General features: G+C 38.0%; 1 protein-coding gene across 2 annotated transcripts in view; it reads left to right on the forward strand.

Annotated features, from left to right (window-relative positions):
• Positions 1–16277, forward strand: part of LOC110023645 — an 80837-nt gene that overhangs the window by 40285 nt on the left and 24275 nt on the right. For both annotated transcript variants that reach the window (XM_020723145.1, XM_020723146.1), the window contains exons 13-16: positions 604–728; positions 1113–1407; positions 1746–1972; positions 2334–2461. In XM_020723145.1, coding sequence (XP_020578804.1) covers positions 604–728; positions 1113–1407; positions 1746–1972; positions 2334–2461 — 775 coding nt within the window. The remainder of the gene's footprint in view (positions 1–603; positions 729–1112; positions 1408–1745; positions 1973–2333; positions 2462–16277) is intronic.

Consider the following 16277-nt stretch of genomic DNA (forward strand, 5'->3'; position numbering starts at 1 on the left):
TTTTTATAATTTTATTTGCTTCTGTGTCTGATTTCAATCTCAATTTAAATTGAAAGCGAACTGTTCAAATTGGAAAAAAATTTCTGAAGTTATTTGCTTGAAATTGTTGTTCAATTAGAGAAAGGTTTTTTTATTCTTGTTAAAACAGTTGTTTTGAAAACTTAAAAGCAGTGTTGAATTCAACCCCTTTCTAATTCCTTGACTATTCATTCAGAGATCAACTGGTAGTAGTTTAGTTTTTTTATTGAATCTTCATACACATTGCACACCTAATGAATTAAATGACCTTCATGAGCCTTTAAATCTCAGGAATTTATGACCTCAGAAAGACTTAAAATTTACTTTGCGCAAACTTGAATACGATCCTCAAGTAAAATTACACATTAAACCATTTTCAAAGCAACTTTGCTTCTCGTTTCTACTATACTTGAAAAGAAAGGCACCCACTGTATCCTTTAACCGCCTACCCACCAAGTTAATGAACATATTTGCCAAACCGGCTTGTTTTTTTTCCTCAACTGCTGCAGTAAGCCTTTGATATTTGGTATTCATCATATATATTGTGCTGCTTGAGATATTGTTGTTGTTGTTTTTTCTTAATAGTTCGCCCCGTGCGCCAAGGAGAAGGATTTCATTACACTGCTGCTTTCAATTTAAGTTCGCCCATTAGAACTCTACAATTTGCAAATTGCGGTGACAAATTAGCCGTTGGACTTGAAAGTGGCAAGGTAGACAGTACTGTGTTTTATGGTCTGTTTTTTTCTTCGTCGCCGTCCCATACACATTCCACTGATATACATGCAAAATAAAAAGTATATATTTATTTATTGGAAGATTTACATACATAACACTGAATTCCTTTGTATTACATATCTAACACTTAAACTTCTGTTTTTATGAAAAAGGTTTATTTCATTTTTTTCAAAAGCTAAAATGGTGGTATTTTTGATGTGATGTGACATATTTGGGCGATATAAATATAGAAAGTTAACTTTAGGTGTTAGATATGTAAATGCATGAGAATTAGGTGGTATGTATGTAAATGCTCCTTATTTATTTTATTTTTTTGAGTTTTTTTTGTTGGTAAGTTAATTGAGCTTGGTGGTCTCCAGGTTGCAATGCTGGATCTGACTTCATATACAACTTTATTTCAAACAGATTGTTTATCTAGCACAAGTTCTCAGGTCATATCTATTGCAATGGAAGTGATTCCGCAAGTCAACACCATGATAAGCAGTTCAATGCATCCAAGACCTGAAGATCTTAAAGAATCATCAGAATTATTAATGTTTATTTTAACTAAGGATGGCCATGTTATTATTGTTAACAGCACAAGCGGAAAAACATTGACTTCATGGTCCAAGCATTCAAAAAAGGATTCTGCGGCAATTTCCATGTACGTTATAGGCAAGTAATTACTTCAAGGAAAGTTACGCAACACACGATTCTTATGTATTTAGATATCTCATACCTAAATTTTTATTTTTGCCTACTTAACACTTTGATGCTTTAAAACTATGTATGAAAATGTGTCTTTCACTTTTTAAAAAAGTGATAATAGTGATATTTTTGATTGAATATTAAAGATTTGAGTACCATGTGTGTAAATATGAAAGGTTAGGTGTGAGATATGTGAGTACATATTTGTGTGCTATGTATGTAAATGCCCTTTACTTCAAAACATAATGGTAGCAATGCATATTTTGGTTATCGAAGAAGTTGACATGTGATAATTCTCCAATCAGATGGTCCTACAGTCTCAGAGATTCTGGATGAGAAGCAAAACGTATTAGATGAGCATTCATCCAAAGGTGATTACAAAAATTATGATGATTTCAGTGGTAACAAGAAACAAGGAATTGAGCAACATTCTAGCGATGCTTCAAGCTCTCCGGATCTTTTGTTGTATCCACTTTTTTTACTTTGTTGTGAAAATTCAGTGCGATTGTATTCCTTGAAATCTGTGCTACAGGTATCTATACACTCCAAATTTCATGAATAATCATTAAAATTTTGGGAAATTTACATATGTAGCACACAATTTGTATGTATTACCTACCTCACACCTAAACTTTCATATTTACAAACATAGCACTTTGGTGCTTTAAATATATGCATTAAAAGGTGTATTTGACTTTTATAAAAAGTAATAATAGTGCTATTTTTGATGCAATATTAAATATTTGAGTGCTATGCGTGTAAATATGAAAGTTTAGTTGTAAGATATGTAAATACGTAAGAATATTGTTCTACATATGGAATGCCCCTCAAATGTTTTCAGTCCATTTCAGCTTTTTGTCTTGACATTTTTCCTTCTTAACCCTTACATTCAGGGAGAGAGCCGCTCGTGCCGCAAAATAAAACTTATTAAACATTGTTGCTGGTCAACAATTTTCAAGAGAAGGGATGGGAAGTCATGTGGCTTAATTTTACTTTACCAGACTGGAGATCTTGAGATTAGGTAATGACCTTAGCCATCACAGCCACTAAGTGATGAAATTTTTATATTGTATTGACCGCATAGTTTTATTACTAGCTTGTTTTGTGTGGTACATGTTTTTTCTCCAAGAAACATGTATGGAATGCTTCATAGACTTGTTAATCACTAAATCCTGCAGATGTGCTTATTAGTGTAGGTCATTTTTCCGTAGAAATTGCATACTTGTTGTCTTTTATTTATGTTATCACATGTCACTTTTTTTTGTTGCCTGAGAATTTGATGTCAGATGCGTTATCTTTAATTCATTTGCACATCGAATAAATTCCATAGTAGTAGTCGCCCAACCATTTCTATGCGACTGATTTACTCCAAGAGCTTCATTTTTCTTGAAATTTGCCCCTTGACCTTATAAAAGTGAATCCAATTGATCCCTAGGGTAGAAATTGATGAAAATTATGGTATAAATCGATCCCGATGTAGTTCTGTGACCATATAAAATTGATCTCTATTTAGTTCTTGAGTGACCATTTTGGATCAATTTTATATAGTTTATGAGCTACATTATTGTAATACTTTAATTTTAAATTACGAAAAATTGAGGGAATATTTTGGAATATAGTCCATTTTAACATTATTATACTTAAATGATATTGTGTAGTTTTCTCACTGTATTTGCAATTTTTTAGTTTTCTTTGACTTATTCTATAATTATGCAAAGCCTCCTCTCTATAAGGATCCTTAGGGTTTCATTATTGATGATTGTAATGAATCAAAATTATTTCTTCTCCAACACTAGCCTTTGTCCTTTTTTCTGGTTCTAATCTATATTTTATATATTTCTTCTTCCTTCATCCTGGTACGAGTACATTAATCCTGTCTCACATCTCCATAGTTCACTTTGATCTTCATGATCCACACTACCATTTAGCTCTCATCTACTATTCTCTTTTGCTTGCTCTTGAAACCATTGTCAGCACCTACCCAAAATAGGACATTGTTGGTCTATAGTCACTCTACACCATCCGCAATGCAACACGTCCTCTATCGGTTAAGTGCTTGTTTTGCAGGATCAATTATTTTTTTAATTTTTGTTGTTGTTGTTGTTTTTGTTTTGCTTTTAAAAACATGCATGCTTAATGTGTTTTTTTTAAATACTTCTATTTTTGTTTATAAAAATTAAGTAAAATATTTTTGAAAATACTCAAAATAAATTTTAGGAGACTCGAGTGTTTTTAAAAACAACCTTAGCTTTATCAAATAGAACACGTTTTGTTTCAAATCAAAATAAAAACAAAATATAGAAAATAAAAATAAAAAATAGAAAATAAAAAACAAAAATGAATGATCCCAAATGGCTCCTAAGCAATGCTTTTGTTTTTTTTTATAAAAGCCAATGGGCTAATATATTAAAGAGGAAAAGATACAGATATGTTGTATGAGAGGGCGTAAAAGAAGGTCCAACTCACACAATACAACACACAAACTCAATAAAACAAAGATACATAAAAATAAAAAACCAAAAAGCCATCAACAGACTCAAAATTGCTAGGGACGTCCTACTTTAGTCCTCTCTCTACCTCTAGTTCTCGGAAGGGAGCCGACTAACAAATTGGTAAGGTGCTTACTATTACCAGAAGTAACCAAAGTATCATCCATCAGATTTCTGAGCTCAAGTAGGTCTCCATTCTTTTTCTTCCTCTTGAATGTGTAGACCTGTCATTCCTCATCCGAGGATTGAGTCATCTGATCAATGGATTGGTCCAAAGGTGGCCAGACAGATGCAGACCGTTGCACATCATGATCCCCATGAGTTTGAGTAACATTGACATCTTTCTGGACCTGATGAGGCGGTAGTAAAGCAGCATAAGTATTTCCATCTGTAATATCAGTGATAGGTTCTAGGGCAGACGGAGTCTGAAGAATCTCCCTTGCCTCGACGATAGGAGGTTCCAAAGACGGGGAGCTACAACATTATGTGGAGACTGAATGGTTGACATATTGATTGTGTGGATAGTGACTTCTTCAGGTGTATCCTTTTGATGATCAATAGTGTTAATAACTTGGAGCTGATAGCGGAGCACTTTGCTTTTTTGTCTGAGGTGGGGGTGTAGATGATGACATTGAGAACTAGATTGATCGAACATACAACAGTTCGAGTAATACGAAGGATAAAGCTCAATCTTTATCTTCTTCCAATATCCATGATGTTGTGTGTCCAACCAGATTTCTTCAGAAGCGGAAGAAGTAATATCTCTTTCAATAAATACTATGACTCTTCTGGCTTCAGAAGAAAGATAAAGATTAAAAGTAGGAATGTCCGTCTTGAGTGGCTTACCATAAGCTGAGGCAATAGAATGCAACACTTTTTGTAAGAAACATGATGAAATTTCAGACCGAGGAGATGAATCCAAACCAGAATGATTGACGATTCCGTCTGTGGGTCAAAATCCACAGACCATTTCAGAATCTTCATTGCTCTGTTATCAATCAATATTATCCTTCTAGCAAATAAGCGAATGTAATCTTCTTCGTTATTAATTTGAATAAGAATGTGTCTCACATCTAATAGTCCAATTTTTCACTTCAACAAGGTGCATAAGCTCAAATTTCTTGCGAATAAGCTCCATTTTAGGATGACCATATAAAAACTCCCCAACCAAATTCAGACGACAGGAGGAAACAAGTTGAATACCTTCAGCTTCTGTAAAGAAGATGACAGACTTCTCATTCTTTATATCAGGTTTCTTGATGTCCTCTGCTTACTCAAAAGAAAGAGGACGATTGAGGTGTGGACACCCGTAAGGGCAGCTGCATACGATCTGTCCGAAACCATCCTAAAAAATAGATGTGCTGCGTTAAGAACAAAGAAGAAAACAACTTTGATAAATACGGGAAAAATCGCGTCGAAACAGTCGAAGCTGAAAAGCAGAACACGCTGTAAGACGTAACGAGCAGCAAAGGAGCCGCAAAAATTGCGAGTTGTACCCGCGAGACGGAAAGACGAGCCGCAAAGCCGGGAACTCCCGAGCTGGGAAAGCTTGTGAGACGGGAAGACGAGAGACGAGCCGCGTCTCAGAGTCATGAAAACTCGCAAAACCAGAAGATAGGGAGACGAAATGGAATCAGGCGCGAAGACACCGGAGGAGAAGCAGCGAAGCCGTAACAGTTGCTAGGGTTCGCCACGAGGCGAAACCTTAGCAGAGCCGAGCGGGAAGGAAAACGACGCCATGAATTGGAATATATTCCTAAGCAATGTTTTTGTTGTGTCTTGCTACATCAATGTTTCCACCACTCGACTCCGCCACCTTTACACTCCTTAAAAAAACATAAAAGCCCGCTCTGTGACACTACATCCTTACAGAACCTCTGCTCATACTCCATATTCTTGCAACAACCAACCAAAATCCCCTTAGAAAATGGCCTTCCCCAACGACGGGATCCGGTTTATTTTTATTGTGATAGAGTTTATAACCATGATCACTACCGGTAATATGAATATGATGTTACTAGTTTCACTCTCTTGCACACTCATCTCATCAGACTTCAAACAATTGATCTCATAATCCTTGGTATTCATATTCATAATGATAATATGTTCATCAATCTGATTATATATTGATATATATTCTAGTCAATCACCTTTCATCTGATTTGAACTATTTTTTTTTTCACTTAAACATTATAAATATTCATATCTTGAGATTGCATTTTAGCTTGCACCGCATATGGTGATTATTTTTGGATTCTGTAGATTTTATATCGTCAACTGTGCAATTCTCATCTTTAGAGTTGGCTCTTCAGATGCACTGCCAAGTGATTATTTCATTCATTCTCGATCTGAGATGTTCTCAAATGTTTGTATGTCTCTTGATTTGATGCCTAAGTTTTTTTTCATGTATATTATCTTATGGTAATTTGATAGATTGTATATGAACCAATTCCTCTACAGCCTTTACCTTATCTATGACGACTCTTTGAGCGAAGGTTGCTCTCGTCTTCGGGATAACTAGTGCAGGATACATTATTTATTTGTGTTTTTTACAGCAATTACATTTAGCTGCCATTTTTAGAAAGGTAAATTTACATTCATACCATACAACACTTAGAATTTTGATATGTAGCACCCGAAGTTTGATATTTACACTTACAATACCTCGGTGTTAGAAACTTATGCATAAAAACATGTATTTCACTTTTAAGAAGATATTGATGGTGATATTATAGCTGTGATGTTAAAGATTTGAGTGGGTGCATGTAAGTAGGAATGTTTAGGTATTAGATATTTAAATACATAAGAATTGTGTGATATGTAAGTAAATGCCCCTTCTAAAAAAGGCAAAGCACATATGATCATGTTACCATAAAGCATTTCGGATATCATCTATCCTTGTGGAGGAAAGCGAGCTGACCTGCAGACACCTAATTCTACAATTTCAAATCATCTGGGAGTTATTGCATCTTGTTTTGAATATAATAAATCTGAAAAAGTGGTGAAATACTTTTTTCTGATTAGTGCTTTGAAGAGAAAATTCTATCTAAACCCTTTATCCACTGAACTAGTTAAAATTCCGCTGGAATTTGGAGATTAAATTGAGCTTGAATCATCAACAAGCTCCATGCCAGAGGAATCAACTATAACATGGATGAACATATGCGTAATATCACAAGTTTAGGCATCAATTCACACGATGCTTGTAGAAAAAATGGTCAGATCATGAGAATCCCTTTGTGAAGCCTTGGTAGAGCGTGCATTAGAATCCAAATGATCATGAGTATTAGCAATACAAAGTTCTTGTTTGTCCATATTTTAATCAAAAGATTCGACTCCACTGCTAGTCACTTCAAAAGCTAATTTCTTTAATTTTGGATGGGTTTGATGCAATAAAGAAAGTCATGCCCAAACATTTTGCAAGACACGCAATAAGAGGACAAAGTTTTAAAATTCACGTTTTGTCAGTGGACACTGTCACATCTTGCTTTAGGGCCTGAAAGGATATCATAAAAACCCAATTTGAATGCAAGAGGTGAAAATTAATAAAATAGTTCCAATAAGTATAAACTTGATTGGTAAGAAATATAAATAGAATTTAACCATTACAATGATTTTTAAAAGAATCATTACTGAATCAACTAAATTACTTTTAATCTTAATCATGTTTCAATGATAAAGAATGAGTGATACCAGAGTTAAGCCTAACCGTAATAGAAACAATAATATTATTGCTGAAATTTGAAAGGGTAACAAATACGACACTTGAAGATAGGAAAATAATGATACAAATATCAAATTAGGGCGTTGATCGGGTGGGTGGTGCGCATTGAACGGTAGGATGGTGGTTAATGGGCTGGGGTTGGTTGTTGGAGGGAGAAGAGGGGGCTATGGTGGGCTGCTAACAAAGGGAGGTGGGCCTGGTTGGGGTGTTAATGGGGGAGGGAGAAGAGGGGGCGTTGGTGGGCTGATACCAGAGGGAGGTGGACTAGATTGGGGTGGTAACGGGAGAGAGAAGAGGGGTCTTTGGTGGGCTGATATAGCAGAGAAAGGTGGGCCAGGCTGGGGCGGTAATAGGAGGGAGAAGAGGGGGATTGCTGTAGACTGATAGAAGGGGAAGATTGTGGCTGGGAAGGGCGCATGGTGATAGTGAGTAGGCAGAAGAGATGGGTTGTAGGAAGCAACAGGGAAGGGCGTGGGATTGGGGCAGGCAGGTAGGACAGGTTGGGCTTCACGATGACAGGAAAGAGAATTAACGGAGAGGATATACCATAGTTGGAAGCAGCAAAATAGTTGACATACCATCTGGCTTAAGCGGCAGCAGATTCTGTGGCTTGGAAAGAACAAAGGGAAGCAGGGAAGGGAAGATACATACCACCTCGGAGCGAGATACTGTCGGAGCACCACTCATACTCGCATACATCCCTGGAAAGAGAAAAGGGACGACGATGGATATCCAAATATAATTTCCTCTTGACTAGAAAAAAATTTTAAAAAAAAAAAAAAAAAAAAAAACTAAAGCGCAAGACCACAAACACATTTATAATAGATATATAGGCCAGAAAATAGAAAAGGAAATGGGAAATAATTCCCACCTAATGAAAGGGAGAGGAGGGGGACTAATTTTGCCCCTACACCCTGTAGATTCTTGCTGAACTCGTTCAACCCCTAGCCTCCGCGTTAACGACTCTAATAACTCTACTCTTGATGATGCACAACTAATAAATTGAAAATTATAAAATAATTTGTATGAGTTTACAAAAAAACAAACTCATTAGATGAAATCTGATTAAGTAAAATATAACTGATGAAGCAAAAGGCATAATATGATCAATAAAAGAGGCAAAAATAAAATTGGTATTATAACATATTAGTTTTAGACAAAGCTTAGAATAAAATATTTTCATATATGAGAATCATTTAATTTTGATTATTTATATAGTAGAGTTCATATAGAATTTTTTTATGCAAGCCAATGATCATTATGTTCAAATTTGAAAGCATCAAACTATAGTTGTATTCCATAAATGATGTATCAACTAGTGATGCGGGGCTTGGGGAGGACAGGCCGGTCCTCAAGGGAAGGGGGTGTTGTCGCCCCCTCCTCCTTCTTCCTTTGCCTCCCCTTCTTCCTTCCTTTCCTCCTTTCCCCCCATTACTTTTCTCCCTCACCTTTCCCTCTTCTCTCCCTCACCTTTCGCTCCTAAGCACTTTCCTATTTAAAACCTTTTCCTAAATCCTGAAATTCTAATTTTATTCTCCTTCCTTATTTTAAAACCCTTTCCTAAAATGTAAAATCTCTTTTTACTCTACTTATTTTAAAAGCCTTTCCAAAAATCTGAATCCTTTTTATTCTCATTGCTTATTTTGAAAGTCCTTCTAAAATATGAATTCCTTTTTAAAATAGGTCAAGCCTCTTAGAAATAAGATGTGATATGCTTAGAATTAGGGGTCTTGTCTTTGAAATTTGAAATCAGATTTTAACCTTAATATTTTCTCCTTCAAGTGTTGTATCCGACGTTGAGGTATTGCTCCAGTTGTCCCTCATCTGAGGTAGTGAATGTCTCCATGGGTCTTGGTGATGCTCCAGATATAGATTGACCCCCACGAGATATTTATCTATTCTTCTACCCTTCTTGCTGCTGTCCACCCACTTCACAGCCCTACAACAGGCCACCACACCTCTTACCCAACAACCGTCGCCTGTTGTCCTCCCTCCAACCTACTGTCAGCCTTATCCAAGCATGGCCACGACTCCCTATACTCCATCCCAACGCTCATCTGCCATTACGGAACAACCCAATCTTGTTGTCCACCTGCCCAAAATTCCTCCCAGCACTCAACCGACTCACTTCCAGCAGTCTATATTGTTGTTCAATCCTTTTCCATCGCTACCAGTGCTTCCTCGCTTGCTGTCCACCCTCTGAAAGTGCTGGCGAGCCTTCCCTGTTGTTGCCCCACCTTTTGCAGCTTGCTTCCCCACCTTCAACCAACCTCCCAACTGCCCAACAAACCTTCGCGCCACCTTAACCTGTTGCCTCCCTCATCGAGTTCACCTTCCAATCTCTGCTGGCCGCTCTTCAGCATTCACACTTGTTCTCCACAAGCCTCCGGATCCACTGGACCAACCTCTACCGCCAGTGGGATACACTTTTGAGGTGTTGGCTTGTGTCTTTGTGTTTGTTTATCATTTATTTCAGGCTTTGAAGAGTCGTAACGGATTTCAAATTCAATAATAATATTTTTGTTTCTGTTGTAGTATGAGTTTTTCTCCTCCGGTATCATTTTGTATCAGAGTTAGCCCAACCTTAGTCCCATTCTAGGGTTTCTAGCATCCACCCTTATCCAATCCACCACAACAAATTTTTTTCTTTCGTTTATATTTTCGCTTCTTTCTTTTCTCCTATTATTTCCTTCCACAGATCCTAAACTTTCAACCATGCGCCAAAGAGAAATATGCCCGAGCCTACCCGGGTAGAGATACGACAAGAGCTCTGTCGCCTTCAATAGAGGCTTATGGATATTGAATTGAAAATCCAATGGGAGGTTACCCTCGACTATGATCTGGAAGGTCGAAGGGAAGAACAAGAAAATATGAAGATAAAGTAGGAAACACAGCGTCGGTTCCTACCAACTTAGTGCCGCCAAAAGTTGCAGACTCTAGCTTTCGAAGAGGAGAGACTGTATCACCAAGCGACCTCTGTGTTACTATCCAGCAAAGTCAATCCACAAGTCTGTCACAGTCAGGAAATGTTGTAAGTGCCACAGATTCAAACATGTGGAAGCAGAATGCACAACCAGGGCAGTGAACTATTTCACGGAGCAGGGGGTTGTTGAAACCTGAGGTAAGGACACCGCAAACGTTTTGCTCGAGGAACTCTCTTCTTCGTGGATACATCTGATGTCTTTCTTTCATGTGATCAAAAGGAACATGCGATTTGTGATGAGATTGTGATTTCTACTCTCCTATAAGATGAAGAACTTATTATTGAAACATTCAAAGGTCACACAAATCAGTAGATATCGGAATTTAAAATTTAATTGGATGGTATTAGTAAAGGTCAACATATAGCATTACTTGATCATTACAAGCGATTACATTTCTAGTCCTCACCCCCAGTGTTCCACATGAAGTGACGGAAGAACAGGGTGAAGCTCTTGTTATTGGAATAAAACAGAAGATGCCAATTTTCTAAAACTACAATAGTCAGAGGGAAGACCCAGAAGACAATTAGAATCACTCAACTAAACTCTTGTAAATCCTTAAACCCACCAAGGCCCAACTTGGCTTAGGAGAACCTGCGTCGATGTGTATCTTCAGCTCATATTATACCAAATCAGAACAAATCGATAGGGTGGTATACTCGCAGGTGGGAATAGCTCGTCAGACACTTTGGGAGCCAGGACAATCGTCTGTGGGATCCAGGAACAACCACAGAGAACCAAAAACTTTGATAGATGAAGTCAAAGCTCTTCCATTCTTGGGAGACTAACACGGGGCTCGGGGGAGGATCAGTTCAGTCGGTCCTCAATGGAGGGGGTAGGGTTGTCGTCCCCTCCTTCCCCTTCTTCCTTTCCCTCTTACCCTTTTTTCCTTTCTCTCCTCCTTTCTCTCCCCTTTCTTTTTTTCCTCCCCTTTCTCTCTCCCCCATCTTTCCTTCCTAAGCACTTTTCTATTTTAAATCCTAGCCTAAAACATGAAATTCTAATTTTATTCTCCTTCCTTATTTTAAAACCATTTTCTAAAATCTAAATTCTCTTTTTATTTTTCTTGCTTATTTTGAAAGACTTTCCTAAAATCTGAAATATCTTTTTATTCTCCTTATTTTAGAAGTCTTTCCAAAATCCTAAATCCTTCCCTATAAATAGGAGGTGATGTGCTTAGAGTTAGGGGTTTTGATTTTGATATCTAAAATTAGGTTTTAGCTTTAGTATTTTCCCATTTTAAGGCTGTATCCGACATTGAGGAGTGTTATGGCCGTCCCTCGTCCGAGGTGGTGATAGTCTCCACAGGTCCAGGTGGTGTTTCGACCATAGCTCGACCTTGACGAGATATTTATCTATCCTTCCACCCTTCATGCTGTTGTCCACTTGCTTCCCAGCCCTACAACAGGCCACTATACCTCTTCCCTACAACCGTCGGCTGCTGTCCTCCCTCTAATCCGTTATAAGCCTTCTCCTAGCAAGGCCGCAGCTCCCCATATTCCATCCGAACACTCGACCGCCCTTTCTAAAAAACCCAATCTTGTTATCCACTGTTGACCTCATTTTGAGGTCATTACTCTTTTCCTTAGGATCCTAGGATCTAGCTCTAGGAATTCCTATTGACTTTTATAGAAAATTAGAACTTGGACCCGCCCTTTTTAGAAATTTCAGCTAGTTTCTGTTTCTCTTGTGATGTCTCGCATTGATGATCTCAAAACCATCGACATATGGTCGAGTGGTTAAGGACTATCATGTGGAGACTCAGAGAAAAGTTCTCAAGAGGATTTCAAGCCTTAGGAAAATCTCTTAAGGACTTTATTATCACACACACACACACACACAAAATACACAAAATTCACTAAATTGCACAAGATCAGACTAGAATTGAGCTTAAAGGATGAGTGAAAATGCGAACTTCTTCGGACGACCTCTGACGACAAAATATACTGCGCCAACGCGTCCATAATACCAATTTTAGCGAGAAAAGACATTGTTATAATTTCACACACAAGAAAATTGCACGCAAATCAATAAATTTGTCAAAACGATCTGCGACGACGAAACGGACCTCGCCAATGCGTCCGAAACGTCAGAATTACCTAAAAATGATATTCATTTTGTTATGATTTGATGCACGAATAAAAATGTACGAAGCAAATTTTATTTTTGAAATATTAAATATTTTATATTAATATAACAATATTTATAAGCCCACTTAATCCCTTCTTTCCAGTCACGGTATGTTCGAAGTCTGCTCGCCCCCTCGTGCCCTAGCTCCCACGATTGGCCACACCCGAGGCCACGCGAAGCCCTAGCTCCCGTGTCTCCTCTGCCATTCGCGAACAGGCTCACCCTCGTCTACACGAGATGACTCTCCCTCCTCTTCTCTCACTCGCGGCTCGCCTTCTCGATCCCTGCTCGACCGAGCGGCTCTGCAATGGCGAAACTCCACTTGGCCGACCCTTCCTTTCCCCTAGGCTTACTTCTCTTTCTCCCTAAACGCTTCTCTTCCTCTCCCACCACCCTATTCAGACACCATTAGGGCTGGTAGGTGGCTGCACCTCTCTTTTGCCTATAAAATCTCACCTTGGGGAGGTCTTTAAAGGTGGCCAAAAATTTGAAAAAAAGGTGGGGGTGTTGCCAAAATTTTGTTCAATTCGACACTCGTGCTGGCTGCTCGGCATTTTTGCTTGGGGGCTTGGTATTCTTGCTGATTTGCTGGGCATTTTTGTTAGGTTGCTCGATACTCTTGCTAGACTGCGTGTTATATGAAGTGAAGTGCAGTGACGACAGTCATTTGTCTCTTCTAACCTTTTTGCCATCTCAGCCATTTGTTCATCTCGTACTTGAATTTCCCTTCGCAATTCATCATAAGCGTTCTCCTCTGCAGGCTGTGGAGCATTGCGTGATGATGAAGAGGTTCGGGTTTCAACGACGAGAATGTCTGCATATCCCTGTTCCACACCATCCATCAAACTAAAGTCTTCACTTTCATGATTCTTTTGTTGCTCCTTTGAGAGCTCTGCAATGTCAAGTCTAAGCTTTCCAATGTAACTTCAATTGAATTTCCCTTAATAACTTTAAGGTCGACCGGTGGCCCCTGGTAGACTTCTGTATTTGTGTCAGATTCTGATGTAATAACTTTCATTTTGGACTTGAAATTTTCCTCGGGGTGAGAGCTTATTGCACTTGCTAGTGGTATCTGACTAGCGTCCTTAGGTCTCCAAACATTCCCTTGAGGCACTGATGACCGGAGATGTCTCGTTGATGACATCATTATTGCGAAAGGAAGTAGGTCCCCTTGTGCGCGGATCAGATACAACAGTAGGCAATCTCTTACGGGCAATGATTTTGATCCTAATCGTAGTTTAGCTGACTCTTGCTTTGTGGCGGTGATATTGGTGGGTTTAGCAGTAGCAACATTGGTTATTACTCGATCTCCTAGCCGGAGTTTGGCGGAAATACGTGGTGGTGGTACTTTTTTAGGCTTCTTAGTGGGCCTATGAATTTGCCGAGTGAATTCACATTCTTCCAATATTCTGTTTTTCATTTGAGAGGAAACAACAAAACCCATTATTCTTAAGATTTCAGCTACTGAGCAGTTGTCCTTTCGTGTCATTCTTTCAAAAACATAACAAATCTGGGTAAGTGTCTTGGATTTCTTTCTCTTTTCATTTTGATGGCAAGGCAGTGACGGTAATTTGACGGCTAATTTGACAACAATTTTACGAATACTTTCTTCTCCGTTAGTGGCAGACAGAGGATGAAACCTGCTCCCCTCGAGGTGAGGTGAGGTCTCCATCAACTCAGTTTCCAGTAGAGAAGTTGTCTTTGTTGAGGCTAGCTTGGCTGTTTGTGCTTTTTGAGCCCTCAATTCCCTCCTCCTGCAGATCCTTCTCTGGGAATGCGTCAGCAGCGTAGACTTAGAGGAAGAGCCAATTTCAAATGCTGGGTATGAAGGAGCAAGAACATTCATCAAAGCATTTTCGTACAGAATTTCCTTTCTTTTTACTAACGGAACAACTGGTGATGCGAGGGTGGAACTGATCTTCACCTTCTTGAGGAAAGGGGAACCATGATCACCATTTAAGTGAATCTGGAGGACGATTTCTGAACATCTAAAGCAACCATTTTCGTTATCACATGAGGTGCTTTTCCAAGTAATACTTCGAATCCCTCGAATCCGGACCCAAACCGAATAGTAGAAGTAATGTGACGGGCATCCTTATCGGTAGACATGTTGAACAGGAAAGTTAAACTTGGCGATGACATTGTTTCTGTCAATTGTAGATTTCCGAGTGTCAATAACGTTCAAGACCTTGCAATTTCAACATAGAAGCTGAAATTAGCACAATTGTCTAATGAACTGGGCATTTCTTTGAAGTTTTTTATTTTAATTTTAATTTATTTTTTATGTTGTTGTCTTTTGTCAAAAAAATTTCTTCTTTTTTATTTCTTTAAAAAAAAAATGCTCTTTTTGATATTGGGTTTTAAAATTTCAACACTGCCGAGGAAAGTTAAAAAGGAATTTGACATGACTTGTAAAAAAGACAAGCAAATTTCAAAAGAGAAATAAAACGATTATGAGGCATAGGAGCGAACCCAAAATAGGAAATGTTCCATTCCACATTGGACTCATTCCGACCTTAACACACCACAACTATTGGGGGTCCACCCCACTAAACCCTATGGTTTCCTGAACCTCTTCCACTTAAGGATGGTTAAGCAGATAGTCCTGAAATCCAAGAGGAGTTGACTATACCGACTCAAGGAAGAAATGAGCACAGTAAGGCCCATGAGGGACATGAACATACCACCGATATATGAAGACAAAACGACTTGATCAAAGATATAGAGAGGAACTAGTACCCAACGAAATCGCCATAATTTGTCGGCCGTTTTTATTTTCTGGTTTGGAAAATGAGATTATTTTGTAGATATGAAAATAATTTAAATATAAATATGTGATTTTGATTTTTTTAAAGTAATATATATATTTTTTAAATTTTGAAAAGAAATGAGACCAAACGGGTTTCACACTTTGAATAGTTTGGATGACTGAGCACAATACCACAAGTGATACACTTATCCCGAAGAATAAACATATCACTTGTAGTAGGCTCAATCACTTAAACTAACGGATTTGTGACATCCGTTTCCTCAACGAAATATTGTTATATGAGACCAACAAGTTCTCCTATCTAATATAAACTACTATAAAAATTCGATAGAGTTTATTTTACCTGAGTTTCAAGTTCTCTATAGAGACAATTCTCTATAGTTAATTACATCTTAATTGACCGGGGTCACTTAAGAAAATTCTCGATTAAGATCAATGATTTTGTCTTTATGATTTCAAAGTTTAAGTTTCCACGATTGGACATGAGAAAATCAAATTGGAGTGGCTCAAACATGAACACTTATTTTAAGGAATCCAAAGGACTAAAGAGTAGGGGATATCACAGATCCAAGAAAAACACTGGTGATTTCTCAACTATCATATTGTTTGGCTTTATATCTTTGAAATGATGTTATTTTATTTTTAATCCTGCAATTTATTTAGAATTTAGGACTTATATTCGCACGATATCTGATCGTGCAAATAGCCTAAATATATAAGAGGATTTACACTATACCGTACAA

Source organism: Phalaenopsis equestris, unplaced genomic scaffold (genome assembly GCF_001263595.1).
Source record: "Phalaenopsis equestris unplaced genomic scaffold, ASM126359v1 Scaffold000226, whole genome shotgun sequence".
Lineage (NCBI taxonomy): Eukaryota > Viridiplantae > Streptophyta > Magnoliopsida > Asparagales > Orchidaceae > Phalaenopsis > Phalaenopsis equestris.